The sequence below is a fragment of the Panthera tigris genome, chromosome A1 (genome assembly GCF_018350195.1).
Source record: "Panthera tigris isolate Pti1 chromosome A1, P.tigris_Pti1_mat1.1, whole genome shotgun sequence".
In the NCBI taxonomy this organism is placed as follows: domain Eukaryota; kingdom Metazoa; phylum Chordata; class Mammalia; order Carnivora; family Felidae; genus Panthera; species Panthera tigris.
In genome coordinates, this window is record NC_056660.1 from 170,013,615 (window position 1) to 170,029,590 (window position 15,976).

The window sequence follows — 15,976 nt, forward strand, 5'->3', positions numbered from 1 at the left end:
TATTACAGAATATGACTGACTGTTGTTTATCTTTGCTGAAATCTGGAAAGAAAAATTTCAAGGGTAGAAATATAAATGATATACATTTAACCAGTATTTGGAAGACTAGCCTGAAGGCTGGCAGACAGCCAGTGGAATGCCTGTGATGGGGCACATCTCTTGGGAGGAGGAAAGTGCTTTAAATGTAGCAATCTTCTCTGTCATGAATGGGAACAGGTCCTGCCTTAAGGCTTGCAGAGGGCCCTTCCAGACCTGTAATTCTCTGGATCATTTCTGTTCTAGCTTCAGGGTTGGGAGTGAACTAGACAAGGCAAACACCTGCCCTTTCAGGAGCTCCAGCAGTGCTAAAGGAGGCAGTGCCAGCGGCAGCACCCTAGCATCTCATCCAACTGAAGACTCACTCAAAGGTGAGTCAGGTCACTGTGGACCCAGGTGCTTCCTTATCCTCCAGCTTTCCCTGGGGCCGGGCACAGGAGCCTTGGGAGATCGGCGACCACAGGGCACCCTCCCCAGCCGCCAGTATAAGCTTTGACAGAGGGACGCACAAGGGATGGCTGGTTAGCTGGTGCTAGGTGGGAGGGACTCGCCACCTGGACGCGCTCAGGGAGGGATGAGTGGCGCCAACAACAGTCAGGTCGCTTTCTCACCCTTCTGCTAGGTGGTCCAGACCCCTGTGCTCCCAGAGAGCGCTGGGCGCCCGCCACTCCTGGAGCGAGCGTCCCACTGCGAGCGGTCCTTTCCAGGCTCCCGGCTCCCGCGGGAGGGCGCGTGGGATGATGCTCTGGTCCTCGTGCTTTCCCCAAGCTCCCGCATCCGGAGCCGCCCTTGCCGGCACCGCCGCAGCCACAGCCTGGGAGGGAGAAAGGAAAAAAGGGAGGGGGCTGGAAGGGCTCGGCGGAGGGAGGAGGGGACGTGGGGAGGGAGGGAGAGAAGGGGGAGGGAATCTCTCTCCTTTGCAGTGCCTCCGCCTCTCCTCTCCGGCTGACAGCGACCGGGTTCTCCCTCCACACCCTCTCCGGGTTCCTCGCCCCCTTCTCCACCCACCCTCCTTCCCTCCCTCCCTCCTGAGCGTGCAGGAGGAAAGCCGCAGCCTGCGCGCGGCCCAGGGCGCCGGGGGAGGCGGCGGCAGCGGCGGCGGTGGGTGTGTGTGTGTGTGTGGGTGTGTGTGTGTGTGTGTGTGTGTGTGTGTGTGAAGGACGCCACCTCTTGCTCCTGCGTTCGCAGGCGGCGGCGGGGCTTCTCGCTCCGGCAGCGGCGGCGACAGTGGTGGCGGCTTCCGGAGTCCCGCCGCGAAGATGCTCAAAGTCACGGTGCCCTCGTGCTCCTCCTCGTCCTGCTCTTCGGTCACCGCCAGTGTGGCCCCAGGAGCCGGGAGCCTCGTCCCGGATTACTGGATCGAAGGTTCCAACAGGGATGCGTTGAGCGATTTCTTCGAGGTGGAGTCGGAGCTGGGACGGTAAGGCGGGGGGCGCCCTGGACGTGGTGGAGCCGCGCGTCCTGTGCGCGAGCTCGGGCTTCTTCTGGGGAAGCCCGCGGCGTGCTCCGGGGACTGTCCCTTTCTTTCGGAGGGGCAGCTCCCGAAGACGCGGGATCCAGCCTCCCTGCCCTTTGATTTCTCCCCGCATAGTGTCTAGGAGAGAGCTAAGCACGTTCCAGTTGGAGTCGGGTCTCTCTCGGAGCGCCCAGGCCGGTGCAGCTGCAAGCAGCAGCCTCTCTCCCGCCCTCTCTCCCTCCTCCTCGCCGGCTGCCACTTGCCTTGGGTGACAGCTCCCACCACACGTGGGCCCTCCTTTCCCGATTGGTGTCTTCGCTCACGATTATAGCTTGCCAGAGGGTCTTGTTTGTCGAGTTATTTTTTGGGGGTAGGGGCGGAGGGTGCGCCTCCAAACCGTGACAGAATTATTAAATTAGATTCTTCCTCCTTCTTCTCATCCAACTCTCCAAAGCAAGTGGCACTAGAAATTAAACTTAAATACTGGCTTCCCTGCAGAGTCTGCTCAGGAGTGAAGGGGGGAATGAATCATTTCAGAGAGTTGAAGGCAGAATAATGAACTAGTGTGGCTTTAAAGAAAAAGCAGCACATGAGGTCCAGGCAGTGGTAATTAGAAGAGTTCTGCTGCTCTTCTTTCAAGCTGGAGTGATTTATTTAAATTATGTATGCAGAAAGCCATCTCTCTGGGGTTGCAGAAATGTCCCTCATCCCTCCTCTGAAGATCCAAACAGGTAGAAAGCGGTTGGCCGATGTGTAGATGCCATATGTTCTCATGTTTTTATCCACTGGAAATTGTTTGTTTGTTTGTTTGTTTGTTTGTCTTCCCCTTCTCTTCTTCCTTTTTCCTTCTTGCTTTTCTGTTATCCATAGGTAAGAATTCTTCTCAACACTCATTTTAGATCCAGGCCTTTTAAGATAGGGAATCTGAAAATGTAATTTCAAGTGTTGACAAGTTGAAGCTTCTGTATTTAATACTTCTCTGCAATTTCATTTTCTACTCTCTTTCTGTTGGAAAGAGTTTAGATAAGAGCCCCCCCCCCCAATTTTTTTAATGCAATTGGAGACCACAGTGCAGGATTATGGATGTTGGTACTTGGTGGGAATGTGTAAGGATTACCTGCCCTGCCCCCCCTCCATTTGCCACTACTATTAATGGCTCGTGGAATACAGAAGGTGTGCAAGAAAGGCAAAACTTCAGAATGAAAATTTAATTGTCATTGTTTAAAAATGTTCTAAAATACTTGGGCATTGAGCAGTATGCATATAAATAGCCTACTTTGATCAAAATTTTCATTGTTCATCTGAAGATGTGCTGTTGTGTGCATTCATTAGTAGGTTGGAAGTGAAGTGTCTCCTTTCAGTTTTGAATCTTACAATTGTGTGGTGAGCTGCAGTGGAGCAGTGTAAATTTCTGATTTAAGAGATAATCTACTTACAATTGTTTACCTGGTGTTTTAGAAACTGCCACCTCGTAGAGGAAGTGCCTCCTGGTGCTAAAGGGACTGCCCCACCACCAAATCTAACTGCTTTCTGAGTAAATTTATCCCAGAGGCCTCTAATTGATTCGGACTTATCATTAGCACATGATGTCTTTATGAATAGGGTTTGCTATCAGGAAACTCAAGAAATTTCCTTAATTTGAGGAATGGAAAAGTGGTTAGAAAAAAGAAATAAACTGCCAATTGTACCTGTCTATGGGATGGTAGACTTCACAGGGAAAACCTAAGGAACTTGAAGTTTATTAAAAAAAAAAAAAAAAAGCTTTGTGCTATAATTGCAGTAAAATTTGCAACACAAATATAAATCATTTATATATTGCTAAGATTCTCACTCTGCAAAGTTGTTTGATTACCTTGAAAATCACAGAATTAAAATATTTTGAGAGATCTAAAAATTCTTTCTCTTGCTGCTTTTCCGTAGTCATGTGTATTGGGTAAGTTCTCTGTAGCTGGCAGTATGGGCAAGGTGCATGCTTATTCCATTTGGCTGAGACTTTGAGAAATGTCACTTAATGATCAAAGTTATTTTTTTCAACAAGATAAGCCTAAACCTTAAAGCAACTAATGTTACAGATACAATTACTAAGAATCTATATAGCCAGAGAATGCAAAAAATTAAAATTGTAGATATTGACTGACAAAAGTCCTCTTTCTTCCTCCACTCATGATAAAGTTGAGACTCAGTTGGTTTTAAGCCTTTACTCTCTTAACTCCCAGTCTTGAGCCAAATCTGCCTGAACTCGGTGATTCTAAGGCCAAAATAGTTAATTCATTAGTAACACAGTTGTCATTATGATGTTAGGGGAATAATGACCTTGGTGTTGTGGGGCGCCATTGTGGTTAGTTCCAGGGTGTAGACAGTCCCCACTAGATTAAGTTCATTTGTAAGTAGTCATTCCTCTGTTACAATTATCTGTTGCAAGCTGGTGAGTCCTGAATTAAGATTGGACATGTGACTATTAGGGAAACACACCCTGAGGATATATTTGGAAATTTTAGGGAGCTCAATAAAAGCTAGTTGAAGCCTCTGGATAGTGCTGGCAGCACTGTTTCACAGGTAGCCCAAGGCCATGTGATAGCTATTTTATTTTATTTTATTTTATTTTATTTTATTTTATTTTATTTTATTTTATTTTATTATTTTATTCTCTCTCTAATATATACAGATATATATGGATAAGGGTGAGGAGTAGGGGTAAGAAGGATTATTTAAGAGTATCAGGCAAACTAATTTAATTTTTCTAAAATCACAGTTGAAAATACTGCTTTGTTTATAGAGTTTGTTAAAAAGTTTACAAAAACCTTGATGACCCAACACATTCAGTTCTGCTTATAAATATAAGTTGGCCATGATCCTTTTTAGGGCTCCCTATCCTAGAGAGCAGTTGGTGCTTTGCCCAGTGATTTGAGAAATTGGCATTTTAAAAGCTTTTCTATGGGAGAAAAGAGCCTGCCTCTCTCCAGATTCTGTCCAGTGGTTTGGTGCATGGAGAGACAGGATTTGGCCTGGGCTGCCCTGTGGTGGGGATTTGGCCTTGTGCATCCAAACCCATGTCCTGTTTTTAGTTATTTCCCACCTTGTGTTTCTCTCTGTAACAGGAGACTGAAAGAATGTTTGTAGCAAAACTAGATGTATCCCCATACACAAAAGTTTAGGGAAACCAAATGAAACATAATTAGTACAAAAGAAGAGTGCGTTAAATTATTTGGGGATACATTTTTTAAAAATTTCCATTCTACTTAACTATAGTTTCTTTAGACTAGTGAATTTCATTTCCCGCCCCCTCCTCCCCCCACCAAAACTGCTGTTCAGTTTAAGAGAGTACATTTATATGGCAACCGAGTTAAAGCAGAGTTTTATAGGATCCTTTGCAATATATATTATTGCTTAGGAACCAAACAGATTTAGGTAGTGAGATATAGGTATGTATAGAATAGAAAGTATGTGTGTATAGAAAGGAAACAAGTTTCATAAAACAATGTATATTCTTATTACCAACAATGTAGTCTAATATTTCCTATTCTATGCTGTTTGATTTTATTCTATTTCATTAAAAAATATTGGCTGAATCCACATGATTTCACATCTCACTAATGGATTGTGACTCAGTGTGAAAATGCTGTTTTAGGCCATAAATCTGTGTATGCCAGTTTAAAACATGAGGAAGACTCCTTTTGAAAAATGCCCTGCAGACCAACTAGTAACACTGTGTGGTCTTCATTTCCACATCTCTATAGAGAAAAGTCCTGTCTTTGTCTGCAGGTCCTCATTGGGTTTTCCCTTCCAAATATTTTGGAAAAACTCTAATGTCTCCCCAAGATATGCTGGGTGCACTATACTTTGAAATAACTGTGGGTGGGGGGTGGGGGGTGGGGGCAGGATGCTAGGCCAGGAGCACTGTCACTGTATAGGGGAGGAATTCAAAGGCCTAAACACTTGTGTATTCTACTTGGTAACACTTAACCCTGGCCCTGGGTAATAGCCAGCAGATACTTCCTGTAAGGAAACATGGAAAGTATGCATTTTCTAACAAAAGCATTCTAACCAGTGCTCCTGGCTGGTGAGGAACCAGATTCTCTCTTTCCCTTTCCCTCTCTTTGTTCGAGGCCCTTCCTAAGCCATTTTTAGCCAGTACCTCTCATACCCTTGGTTTTCCCCCACAGAGTCCTTTAGGACCCCACAGCAGATCCAGAATATACTGCTGGTTATGGATCTCTTGCCACCCACACTGTGCTTAATATCTTAAGCTCTTTTGGGGATCTGACTAGAAATTAAAAATATAGCTGTTCAGTCCCTCTGTTGTTCTCTGTGCTTCCAATTCTTTTCTCATGCAGTTGACTCAGGAGCATGGTGAGAGGCGAGATTGCAAGTGGGAGAGTAGAAAGCTGGGCTGCACATGCTTGAACACTGACTATAAGCTCCCAGAAGGTAGTCTGTGGATTTGGCTGCCTCACTGTCATGTGCTCAGTGCCCAGCACAGTGCTCATTACTCAGCAGGTGCTCAACAAATGATTTTAGAGGGAGTGAGTGAATGATAATGAATTGGGCCAGGCACAGGGTACATGACCCTAGGGAAAGGGAAATCTGGTAGCTTGTTTATCTTGTCCCTAAAATTTGTGCAACCATAATCTCGCTGTGTGCTGGTTTTCTTTCTTCACAGTGGGAGTCCTGATAACTGTCACCTCTGTAGCTTGTAGGTGTTGAAAATAATGCTGCTTTTCTGTTGGCAGAGAGCTTTGTGGCTCTGAAATGAAAGGGATTCAGTTTCACCTTCACTATCATTTTACCACAGGCATCTCAGAATTAGGAGTTAAATCAACTTGAATGTAAAGGCATAAAATGCCTCCAAGGTATTCTAACCACTAAAGTTAATACATAGTAAATGCTAAATTTGGAAATATACTCATTGTAAAGATCCTCAAAATTAAACAACGACTATGATAGGGTCATTACTTTAAGAATACACTAGTTTTCCATGTTTAAATACTGTTACAGAGTAAAAATAACTCCTAATTTGAAAAAAAAAATAAGTCACAGGTGCTATTTACTGCTAAACTGTTCTAGGGAACTTTACTTGAGAAAAAAAGAGAGACAGAAAGAGAAACAAAACACTAACCACAAAATAGCTTCAAAGAACTTTCTTGTAAACACTTTACACTCAGAATAAATGTCTGTATTATGTGTTTGCAGTAATACATTTGAGAATAAAGTGCCAAATGATAGTTATTTCAATTGCTAGTTGTTTTATGTTAATGTTTTTTATTTGTTTTGGTTTGGTTTTTTGTCTAGCTTAAAAAGTAGTTCTTTAAAAAAAAAAAGTAGGTCTGCTTAGACTCCCTTTTGGGAAAGCTAACATAGCTAATATATCCAATAAAAAATTGCATTTTTTAAATTTCAAGGTCAGATTTATTCTGCAAAATATATTTGAGTCCCTGAACCATATAAATCAGGCCAAAGAGTAACTTTAAGTGAAATCATGAAATCAATAGCTAGCTAGAATCAAGGTTTTACTCAAATTAGTGTAGTCTTTTTTTTTTTTCTCTTGAGTAATGGTCATCTGAAAATCTCATAATTCCTGTGGCTTAATGAGGAAGTTAGATCTACATATTGAGAGTATACTGTTAGCACATAAAGGATGTGGACTCTCCAATAAAGTCCATCTTTAAATTCTGAGTGCTAATTGGGGGCAGTGGGTATATGGATGATATAAAACTGAAAGGTTTGGGTGGGAGATTTTCCTCAGTAATCTTACCAATGGCAAAGAGCATATAAGGTAAGGAGCAGTGCTTAACACAGGGGGATTTATAACAATTGACAAAGGATAGTACATGTAGAACTTTCTCTTTTCTCTTAGAGCAGGATTTCTTGACCTTGGCACCATAGACTGTTGGGGCCAGATAATTCTTTCTGTGGGGGCTCTCCTTGCACTGTAGGATGTTTAATAGTATCCCTAGTCTCTACCTACTAGATGACAAAAGCAACCCTCCTTCGTAACCCCCAAGATATGACAAGTAAATATATCTCTAGATATATTAAGAACCACTGTTTCAGAAGCTTGAAGCTAGTCTCTTACGTGAGTTTCTTTAGTTATGTAGAAGGTTAACAAGGAGGCTGGTGGATTGAAATCTTTTGACTTTATTGAGTATCTGCTACAACCAAATGTTTCTCCCATTTCTATGTAATACCATTAAGATTTTTGTCATATGTGCTTATCACCTGTGCTATAATTTGCTTAATATTTTTTGTCTAAAAATTAACCTAAATTTACTAATTGAGAGTACTTATTTTCATTAAATTGAAATTAAATTTCATTAAGTTGTATTCATGCCATAAATAGAAGCAAATTATAAAAATAAATTGCAATAAAAACAAAGCAGATTTATTAAACTGGGGCTACAACTGCTTTTTTGCAAAAGGCTCCAAGCCTTAGGATTGTTCTCTCTTTGTTAAAAAGGGAGATTATCAAAGATTAGCAGTGGTAAAACCACAGTAGCACAAATTGAGGATTTCTTTGTGATGCAATCAGAAAAATGGAAAAAACAGTTGAAAAGAGAATGAGGTTCTCATTTTTTTATTCTTTGCTATTCAATTCGATGCCTTTGTGCCACTTCAAGACCTCTCTGTTACAGCTCTCACCTTTTGCATAACTATGAACTAGGCAATGTATGTTGGTAGTGTGTGTGGCAGGGCAAGGGGGCTGGGTTATGAATGAATACGATGAGCAGAACACTATATATTAGCTTCCAGATGTGTAGTTTACAACAATAAATTTAATCTGAGATAAATAAGTAAAACTAATATGAGATAGGGATCAGACAATGTCCGCAGTCTAAAGATGGAGTGATTAATTCCTACTGGGAGGGTTTTGGTGTCTTCATGCAAGGGGGTGAACCTTGAAATTCAGCAGGATTTTAACAGGTAGAGCTTTGGTGAAGGGCATACCAGGTAAAAAGTACATTCTAAGGAAAGGCAAAAACTGGCAGAAAAATGCAGGATACACATTTTATTTTGCATACTTTATAAAACATGACTATTGTCATGAAAGATAAAGTTGGGAAGGTAAGTTGATGTCAGGCCAAAGAGAGCCTGTAAAAAAAAACATGATTGTGTCTTTATCAATTGAAAACCAAAATTGCAGATAAAGAGAAAGTAAACATTATGAGAACAAAAGGTGGCCGTATAAGTAGCTGTATCTTGGGTTATGTTGTGGGACTAGAACTTGCTATTAACGCGTGGTAAGAGGGAAGGAGGGATGGAGAGAAGGAGGGAGGGAAGGAAGGGAGAAAGACACCCACAACCTGGGATGAGATAAGAAAGGGGAAGTGTAGGATGGAAGTAATTGAGATCAATTACCTAGACCTAATAAAGAGCCCCATAAAGGGACAGACAGTTAATATTTCAGGCTTGGTGGACCATACGGTCTCTGTGGCAATTCAACTCTGTGATGGCTGAGTGAAAACAGCCATAGACAACACAGAAACAGGTGCACATGGTGATGTTCCAATAAAACCCTATTTATGACCATGAAATTTGAATTTCATATAATTTTCACAGCACAAAATGTTATTCTTCTGATTTCTAAAATCCATTAAAACATGTAAAAACTATTTTTACGTTGCAGACTGTACAGAAACAAGTGACTGCCATATTAGGCTCTTGGCCTGTGATTTGCTGAACTCTGACATAGAACAGTTAAGTTACAATCCTACTCCTCTCAGTAACCAGAAAATTTCAGGTTAAAATGATATGAAGACTTCATTTATTCAAGAAACTACCTTGAATCTCCCTTTCACTTTGAAAATGTCAACTTGATCTTAGTTTTTTAAGTGGGCACAAGTATTAAATGCAGACTCCTCCTTTTTTTACATCTGTTGAAACTGGAACAGTTAACAGTTTTTACCCATGTGGCAAGTTGGCTAGTTCCATTCATCATTTATGCCTTTGAAAATCAGTGTTCACATCCAGAGATTATTTCTTGGAGGATAATTTATTTCGTATTTCATAATGAAATAGATTTCATGTTGCTCTTTCTTCTATTGTATTTGAAGTGACAGTGCATTACAAAATAATATGCTGGGACACCTGGGTGACTCTGTCGCTTAAGTGGCAACTCTTGATTTTGGCTCATGTCATGATCTCACGGATTGTGGGATCAAGCCCTGTATTGGGCTCTGTGCTGACAGCACAGAGCCTGCTTGAGATTCTCTCTCTCCCTCTCTCTCTCTGCCCCTCTCATGCTCTCTCTCAAAATAAGTAAAAAACAAAAAAATAAAAAACGTAAAAAAATAATATGCTAAATAAACTGTTGATAAAAGATTTGCCCCTCACTAGTAAAGTGTAATTAATGAATTTCTCTGTTGACTAATATATTATCTGTGTATTGAATAATCCTTCTATGTGCCATGCATAAATCTCAGGTAGACTAATTAATGTCCTTTAAATTGAGACTCTGTTTAAATAAACCATCTTTTGAAAAAATAGAATTTTTCTTTTTTTTCTTTTGAGTAGACTTAAGAGCTAAACAAAAGTGGTCACATATATTTTGACTAAAATGGGATGCCCACATGGAGGGTGTGCTACAAGAAAGTATTAGAGAATCTATTTCTAAATTTTGCTTTTAATTTTTGCTTTTAGATATCTTAAAAAGCACATTACAGATGGGTTCAGTAGTACATGTATATCATCTGTGAGTACATAAATATACATAACTTGGGAGCATGTTCTTAAAAAAATCTTCTTGGATGATTATTGGATCAAAGAATGGTAGTTGTAAGTGGATACTAAATCAGTTTCTTTACTTATATTTAAATAACGTTCTACTTTATGAACATGACTTTAAAGCAGATATGTAGATAAAAATGCAAACAAAAAAGAAAACATGTGGCAAGATGTGTCTTTGTGCAGAAAGAGGAAGTGGGTACATATAGGCACTTGTTATGCATTTTAAGACTATCTGATAAGAGGTTTTGATAAGAACTTACTGCATTTGTAACTAAAGAAGTCATATAGCAGAGAAGAGAAAAAGAATACAGCTTGCCCATCAAGCAGAGGGTTGAATGAATTTTGCTTTTCCTTACTGTTGAGCACCAAATTCATATTATTTGCAAGAACCTCAATTTTAATACACCTGACTTCCTTCATGGTATATTTTACAACTGCTGTCGTAGGCAGCTGAGTGTTTGGTGGTCAGTGCTTGAAGAGTTGTGGTCATTAGGGCTCAGATATTGAGTTTAACCCTGTTAACAAATGCATTGTCATTACTTAATTACTTCTTAAGTCATACTTCAGGGTCATATGTTTGAAAAATTTACCAGGTGCAAAAATACAGAATATTTCTTAAAAGATAAAAAAGGCTAGACTTGAACAACCCTCTGATTAAAATGGCCTTCTAGAAAAGGTAATGGACATGACATGTTTTTCACTGTTCTCTCTATTAGTTTGCAGTAGCATTCTTTGCTAAAAGTGTACTTTCTTTAACTTATGTCATGCTTGTAGACAGAACTTGACTAGTATTACAAACCAGAACAAAGAAGAGTAGGAAAGGGATTGCAAACCTGTAACTGTGATCACACATTTATTGCCATCTACAGTGCATTTGAATGATTTCTCCCTACTTCAAGTCTTTATGGACTGCTTAAGAGGGACCTTTGCTTGCATTTTCTCCTTCATTGCACTTTTTTTTTTTATCTTGGTGTGCCTGACTGTACTGTCTTGAATAGTTAGTGACTATTTTAACTAAGTGACAACCTTCCATCTGAGGCTCTAACAGACGTACAAAGTTGTTCGTTGGGTGTGACAGCTAGTCAGTCCAAGGTTAATCTTTGACAGGATTTAAGTATACTATTATCTATTCATTCAAGTGAATCTTGCATTTTTTCCCCCAAACTCCCTGTTAAGGTAACCACTGAGAAAATAAGACTGTATTATTAAATGTGACCAAATTCAAAATATGTAATTCAATAAGTCAGCCTGGCCTAAAGTGTTCAATCATAATAGGCCTCTGAAGATTTCTTGTGTGAGCGGAAACATTTTTAGTGTCTCCACTAAAGGACTCTGAGTCCTTCCTCTCCTTTTCCCCTGAACATGAACATGTAAGCTAATAATATTCAATGAGGTAAACACTTGAGAAGCTCTCCTGAGTGTAACCTGTAGCTAGAAGCAAACTAAAACCATAATAAACAGAGCTTTTCATATGTGTGTATGACACATTAGTTAAATAGAGAGCTGAGGAAAGTATCAGGATAATCTACAGCAAACCAGTACAGTTCTTTTAAATCTTGAGATACTGAGGAAATGGAATGACAGGATTGTGCAGAAGACCCCAGGGAGCAATTGAGGTTCCGGGCCAGGCCAGGAGGGGGCAGCAGAGCACCAGTCCGGGTTTGAGCAGGCGCCTAGGCAGTGGAGGGGAGTGAGTGAGTGAGTTATCCTCCCCGGGAACCATAACCCAAGGGGAGAGGTGGGCAAGGCAGCTACTTAGGGCGGCTTCCACGCTGGACAGCAAGCAGGCCATTCTGAATAGTTGAGTCAGTGAGGTGAAGGAGGACTGCTGAGTAAGGCAGCCACTAAGAGAAGACATGAAACTAGATGGTGCAGGATGTGGGCAGGAAAACAGGCAGGAGAAAATTGCTACTTGATGGCTGTGTCCCTTTAGGCATAACACTGAACTTCACTTAGCCTTCAGTGTAAAATGAAGGTCATGGTGTTATATCCTCCCCAAGGTTGCTATGATGATGAAATGAGATCACGTATGCAAAAACTCTGCTCTGAAGCTGGCACACGTGCTTAATAGCATTCCCCAGACAGGACACAAGTTGAGAGTAGGGGATAATGATTCCAAATTAGGTATCTGTAAGGATAAACACCATAGTCTAGCTTTTAGCAGTCTGACCCCAACTTGCCTGCCAGTCTCATTCCACACCGCTTCCTTTTCTAATTATCGGCGCAGAGTGTTTGGTGTTTGTGGTTTACTGTCTTAGGTAACTTGCTAATTATTTCAGTAATACAACAAGATGAGCATACTGGCACCATTTTTTCAGATGAGGAACCTGAGGCTCAGAATGTTCAAGCAGCTTGTCCAAGCTCATGCAGCTGGGGAGGGGAATCAAACACAGGTTTGTCAGACTCAGGTGTTTGTTCTCTTTCCACTATGCCTGTCTTGGCCTCAAGGACCCCATAAATCTCTGTGGACCCCTTCATATTTCTGTGGTGTTGTGCATGAAACTTTCTTTTGTTAAATGCCCTGAAATATCCTTCTGATCCCTGCAGGACAGTCATTCTACCCCAGGGAGCAGGTTTCTTCTACCTCCCTGCTCTCATATTATTTAAAAATTTTTTTTAAGTTTATTTATTTATTTGGAGAGAGACAGAGAGTGAGCAGGGGAGGGGCAGAGAGAGAGAGAGAGAGGATACCAAGCAGGCTCGAGCTGTCAGCACAGAATCTGATGCGGGGCTCAAATTCATGAACCATGAGATCATGACCTGAGCTGAAACCAAGAGTTGGACACTTAACCAACTGAGCCACCCAGGTGCTCCTGCACTCATATCTTTTATATATTTATTGCCTGATAGGTAAATGCCGTGTGGTCTTCATTACCAGAGCCTCTGTGCCTTGGGCAGAGGAAGCCTATATCTTTTTTTTTTTTAATATATGAAATTTATTGTCAAATTGGTTTCCATATATCACCCAGTGCTCATCCCAACAGGTGCCCTCCTCAGTACCCACCACCCACCCTCCCCTCCCTCCCACCGCCCACCAGCCCTCAGTTTGTTCTCAGTTTTTAAGAGTCTCTTATGCTTTAGGAACCCTATATCTTATTCATCTTTTATCTCCACTACTAAGTCAGTTCTTTCTTCATCAGCTTACTACCTGCTCCCCCATGAGTGTTTCATAAATGTTTGAGGAATAGTGAGTGAATCATAAATATTGGAGGAGTTAGGTGAATAGCAGAAAAACAAGCAGCACTTAAATTTCTCTTTCTTCAGGATGTTTGTCCTTTGAAACCCTCTGCTAAACCAGTACACTGTGAAATTATTCAATGCCTGTGTCCCTCTCTTTAGAGTGTAAACTGTTGTAGGCTGGGTCTCTGTCCCCTCACACACTGCCGTGTCCTCAGCACTTAGTGCGATGTCTGACACATAGTAAGCACTCAGCAAATACTTGTTGGGTGAGTCAATTGCACCACTGCGGCTTCTGCAATGGAAAGTCCTTTTGAACCCAAGGACTGATGGAATAGTGTGACCTTCTGTGATTAGACCATTTACCTCTAAGGTCCCTTACAGCCACAAGCATCTGTGCATCTGTGTTTTCTTCCAGTTGAATTCTCTGGATGATTGCCTTAGATCCTTACTATGTGTTCAGGAGACAGAGAAGGTTTGGGAGTTACGTAGGGCTCTGAGCTCCAAAGTCTTTGTAAATGTGTCAGAAGATCCTTGGATAATTTCTGTTCTTTTTCTGTGCTTTTTAAATGCCTCCTCTTGTTAGAAACATGTACTTACTGTTATGTTTGCTCATTTTTACTTCCATTAGCAGACCATACAGATGCTGACATTTGTGATATCTAGGACAGGGTTTAGCAGAAAGGGATATTTCCTAGCTTTTCCCACTCTGCTGGTTTTGTTTTTGAAAGGAATCATTCTTTTTAAAAAGCTTGACTTATGACCTGTTTGTGTCTGCATAATCTATTATCAGTGTCCTGTAACATAGTCTTATAACATGGGCCCTGCCTGAGCCAGGAGGAAAAGGAAGAGCTAAGGAGGGGATTGTGAAGGAGATAAGAATGTAAATGTTCTTCTCTGTGTCTGTCTTTATTTAGAAGTGTTATTTTAAAATCATGTATTGAGATATCTAATTGGAAGTTATGTTGAGAAATTGTAATCAGAAATATAAATAATTTCTCAACATAACTTCCAATTAGGGACATTAACTTTACATTCATGATTTGTATCAGTGTTGAAACAATTATTCTGGAAAATTTGTATGTCTCCATCTCTTATTTTATTTTATTTTATTTTATTTTATTTTATTTTATTTTATTTTATTTTATTTTATTTTATTTATTTATTTTGAGAAAGAGAGAGAATTCCAAGCAAGCTCCATGATGTCAGCGCAGAGCCTGACGCGGGGCTTGATCCCACGAACCCTTAGATCATGACCTAAGCAGAAACCAAGAGTTGGATGCTTAACTGACTGAGCCACTCAGGTGCCCCTCCATCTGTATTTTGACAACAGTGGCCAGGGAGTGTGGTGAAAGAAAAACTGTGTAGGTGGAAGAGGGACAGAGACAGAGCTAAAGAGCAGAGGGCAGGCCAGTCTTCACCCTGGTCTAGTTTTTGTAGGTCCGTTTACACCTCACTCTATGAGCACCTCCCTGTCCCTGCCTGATTTCTCCATGCTCCCATTGTCCCACCAGAGCCCAGGTACCTCCCATTTTTCTTATATCTACCCCTGTTATGGAGGTATTTGTGTCCCTGTCAAAATTCTTAGGTTTAGACCTTAACGCCCAGTGTGATGATATTTGAAGATAATTAAGGTTAGATGAGGTCATGAGGGTGGAGCCCTCATGATGGGATCTGTACCCCTATAAGAGGAGCTACCAGAGAGAATACTCTCTGTCTCTGTTTCTTTACCATGTGAGGAATCAGCTGGAAGGCAGATGTCTGAAATCCAGGAAGAGAGTTCTCACCAGAACCCAATCATGCTGGGGCCCCTGATCTTAAACTTCTAGGCTCCAGAACTGTGAGAAAATAAATTTTTGTTGTTTATGCCATCTAGTCTATGATGTTTGTTCTGACAGCCAAAGCTAAGACACCCTTATGTTCCTTTTCCCCACTTTGATATCTGTTTGACTTTGGTCATAATCTCAGAGTTGGCTTGCTATGTCTCAAAAACTAACCTGAGTTAATCTACACTAGTATGGCAAGCAGTGTTTGAGAAAAGTGATGTGCTTCTTCTTTCCCAGATGCCCACCATTGTTTTTCTGCTAGATGTTGGGGAATGTAGTCCAAAGACTCACTTCACAGGGACTATAGCTCCTGCATTTGGTTTATCTAGGATGGATGGAGCTAACTCTGGGTTGCTGTTATTATTTACATATAGAAATGTATATATGGGCTCCCTATCACATCATGCCTTGCCGGACCCTAGGCTGGGACACTTCTTCTGTGGTCACACTCTTTCTCCCTCTCCTCTGCCTTCTAGGCACTAGCATCTCGGTATACATTGTGCATCCATACCTGTTGGCTTTCCAAGGGTCAGTGCCTGCCAGCTCCCAGCACATTATTTCCTCAGCAGCTGGCACAGGATTGTTTTGTTGCCAGCTGGAAGCTCAGCTATTAAAAAATAAAACTTGGCCCATCTTGAGTATCATATGTTTCCATCAGGAGTTGGATCTACTTTCTGGCACAACTCACACAATCACTTGGGCACCTCTCTCAGGTCTGAGTACCCAGTCTTCTTCTGGGTCTTTGATCACATTTTCACTT

General features: G+C 41.3%; 1 protein-coding gene across 1 annotated transcript in view; it reads left to right on the forward strand.

Moving 5' to 3' along the window:
* The first annotated feature begins 286 nt into the window (after nt 1-286).
* The window catches only part of CAMK4 (calcium/calmodulin dependent protein kinase IV), a 213,346-nt gene continuing 197,656 nt past the window's right edge, over nt 287-15,976 (forward strand). Inside the window, exons 1-2 of the mRNA XM_007094096.3 lie at nt 287-407; nt 1,225-1,456. Of these exons, the coding sequence (XP_007094158.2) occupies nt 1,296-1,456 (161 nt within the window). The 5' untranslated portion in view covers nt 287-407; nt 1,225-1,295. The remainder of the gene's footprint in view (nt 408-1,224; nt 1,457-15,976) is intronic.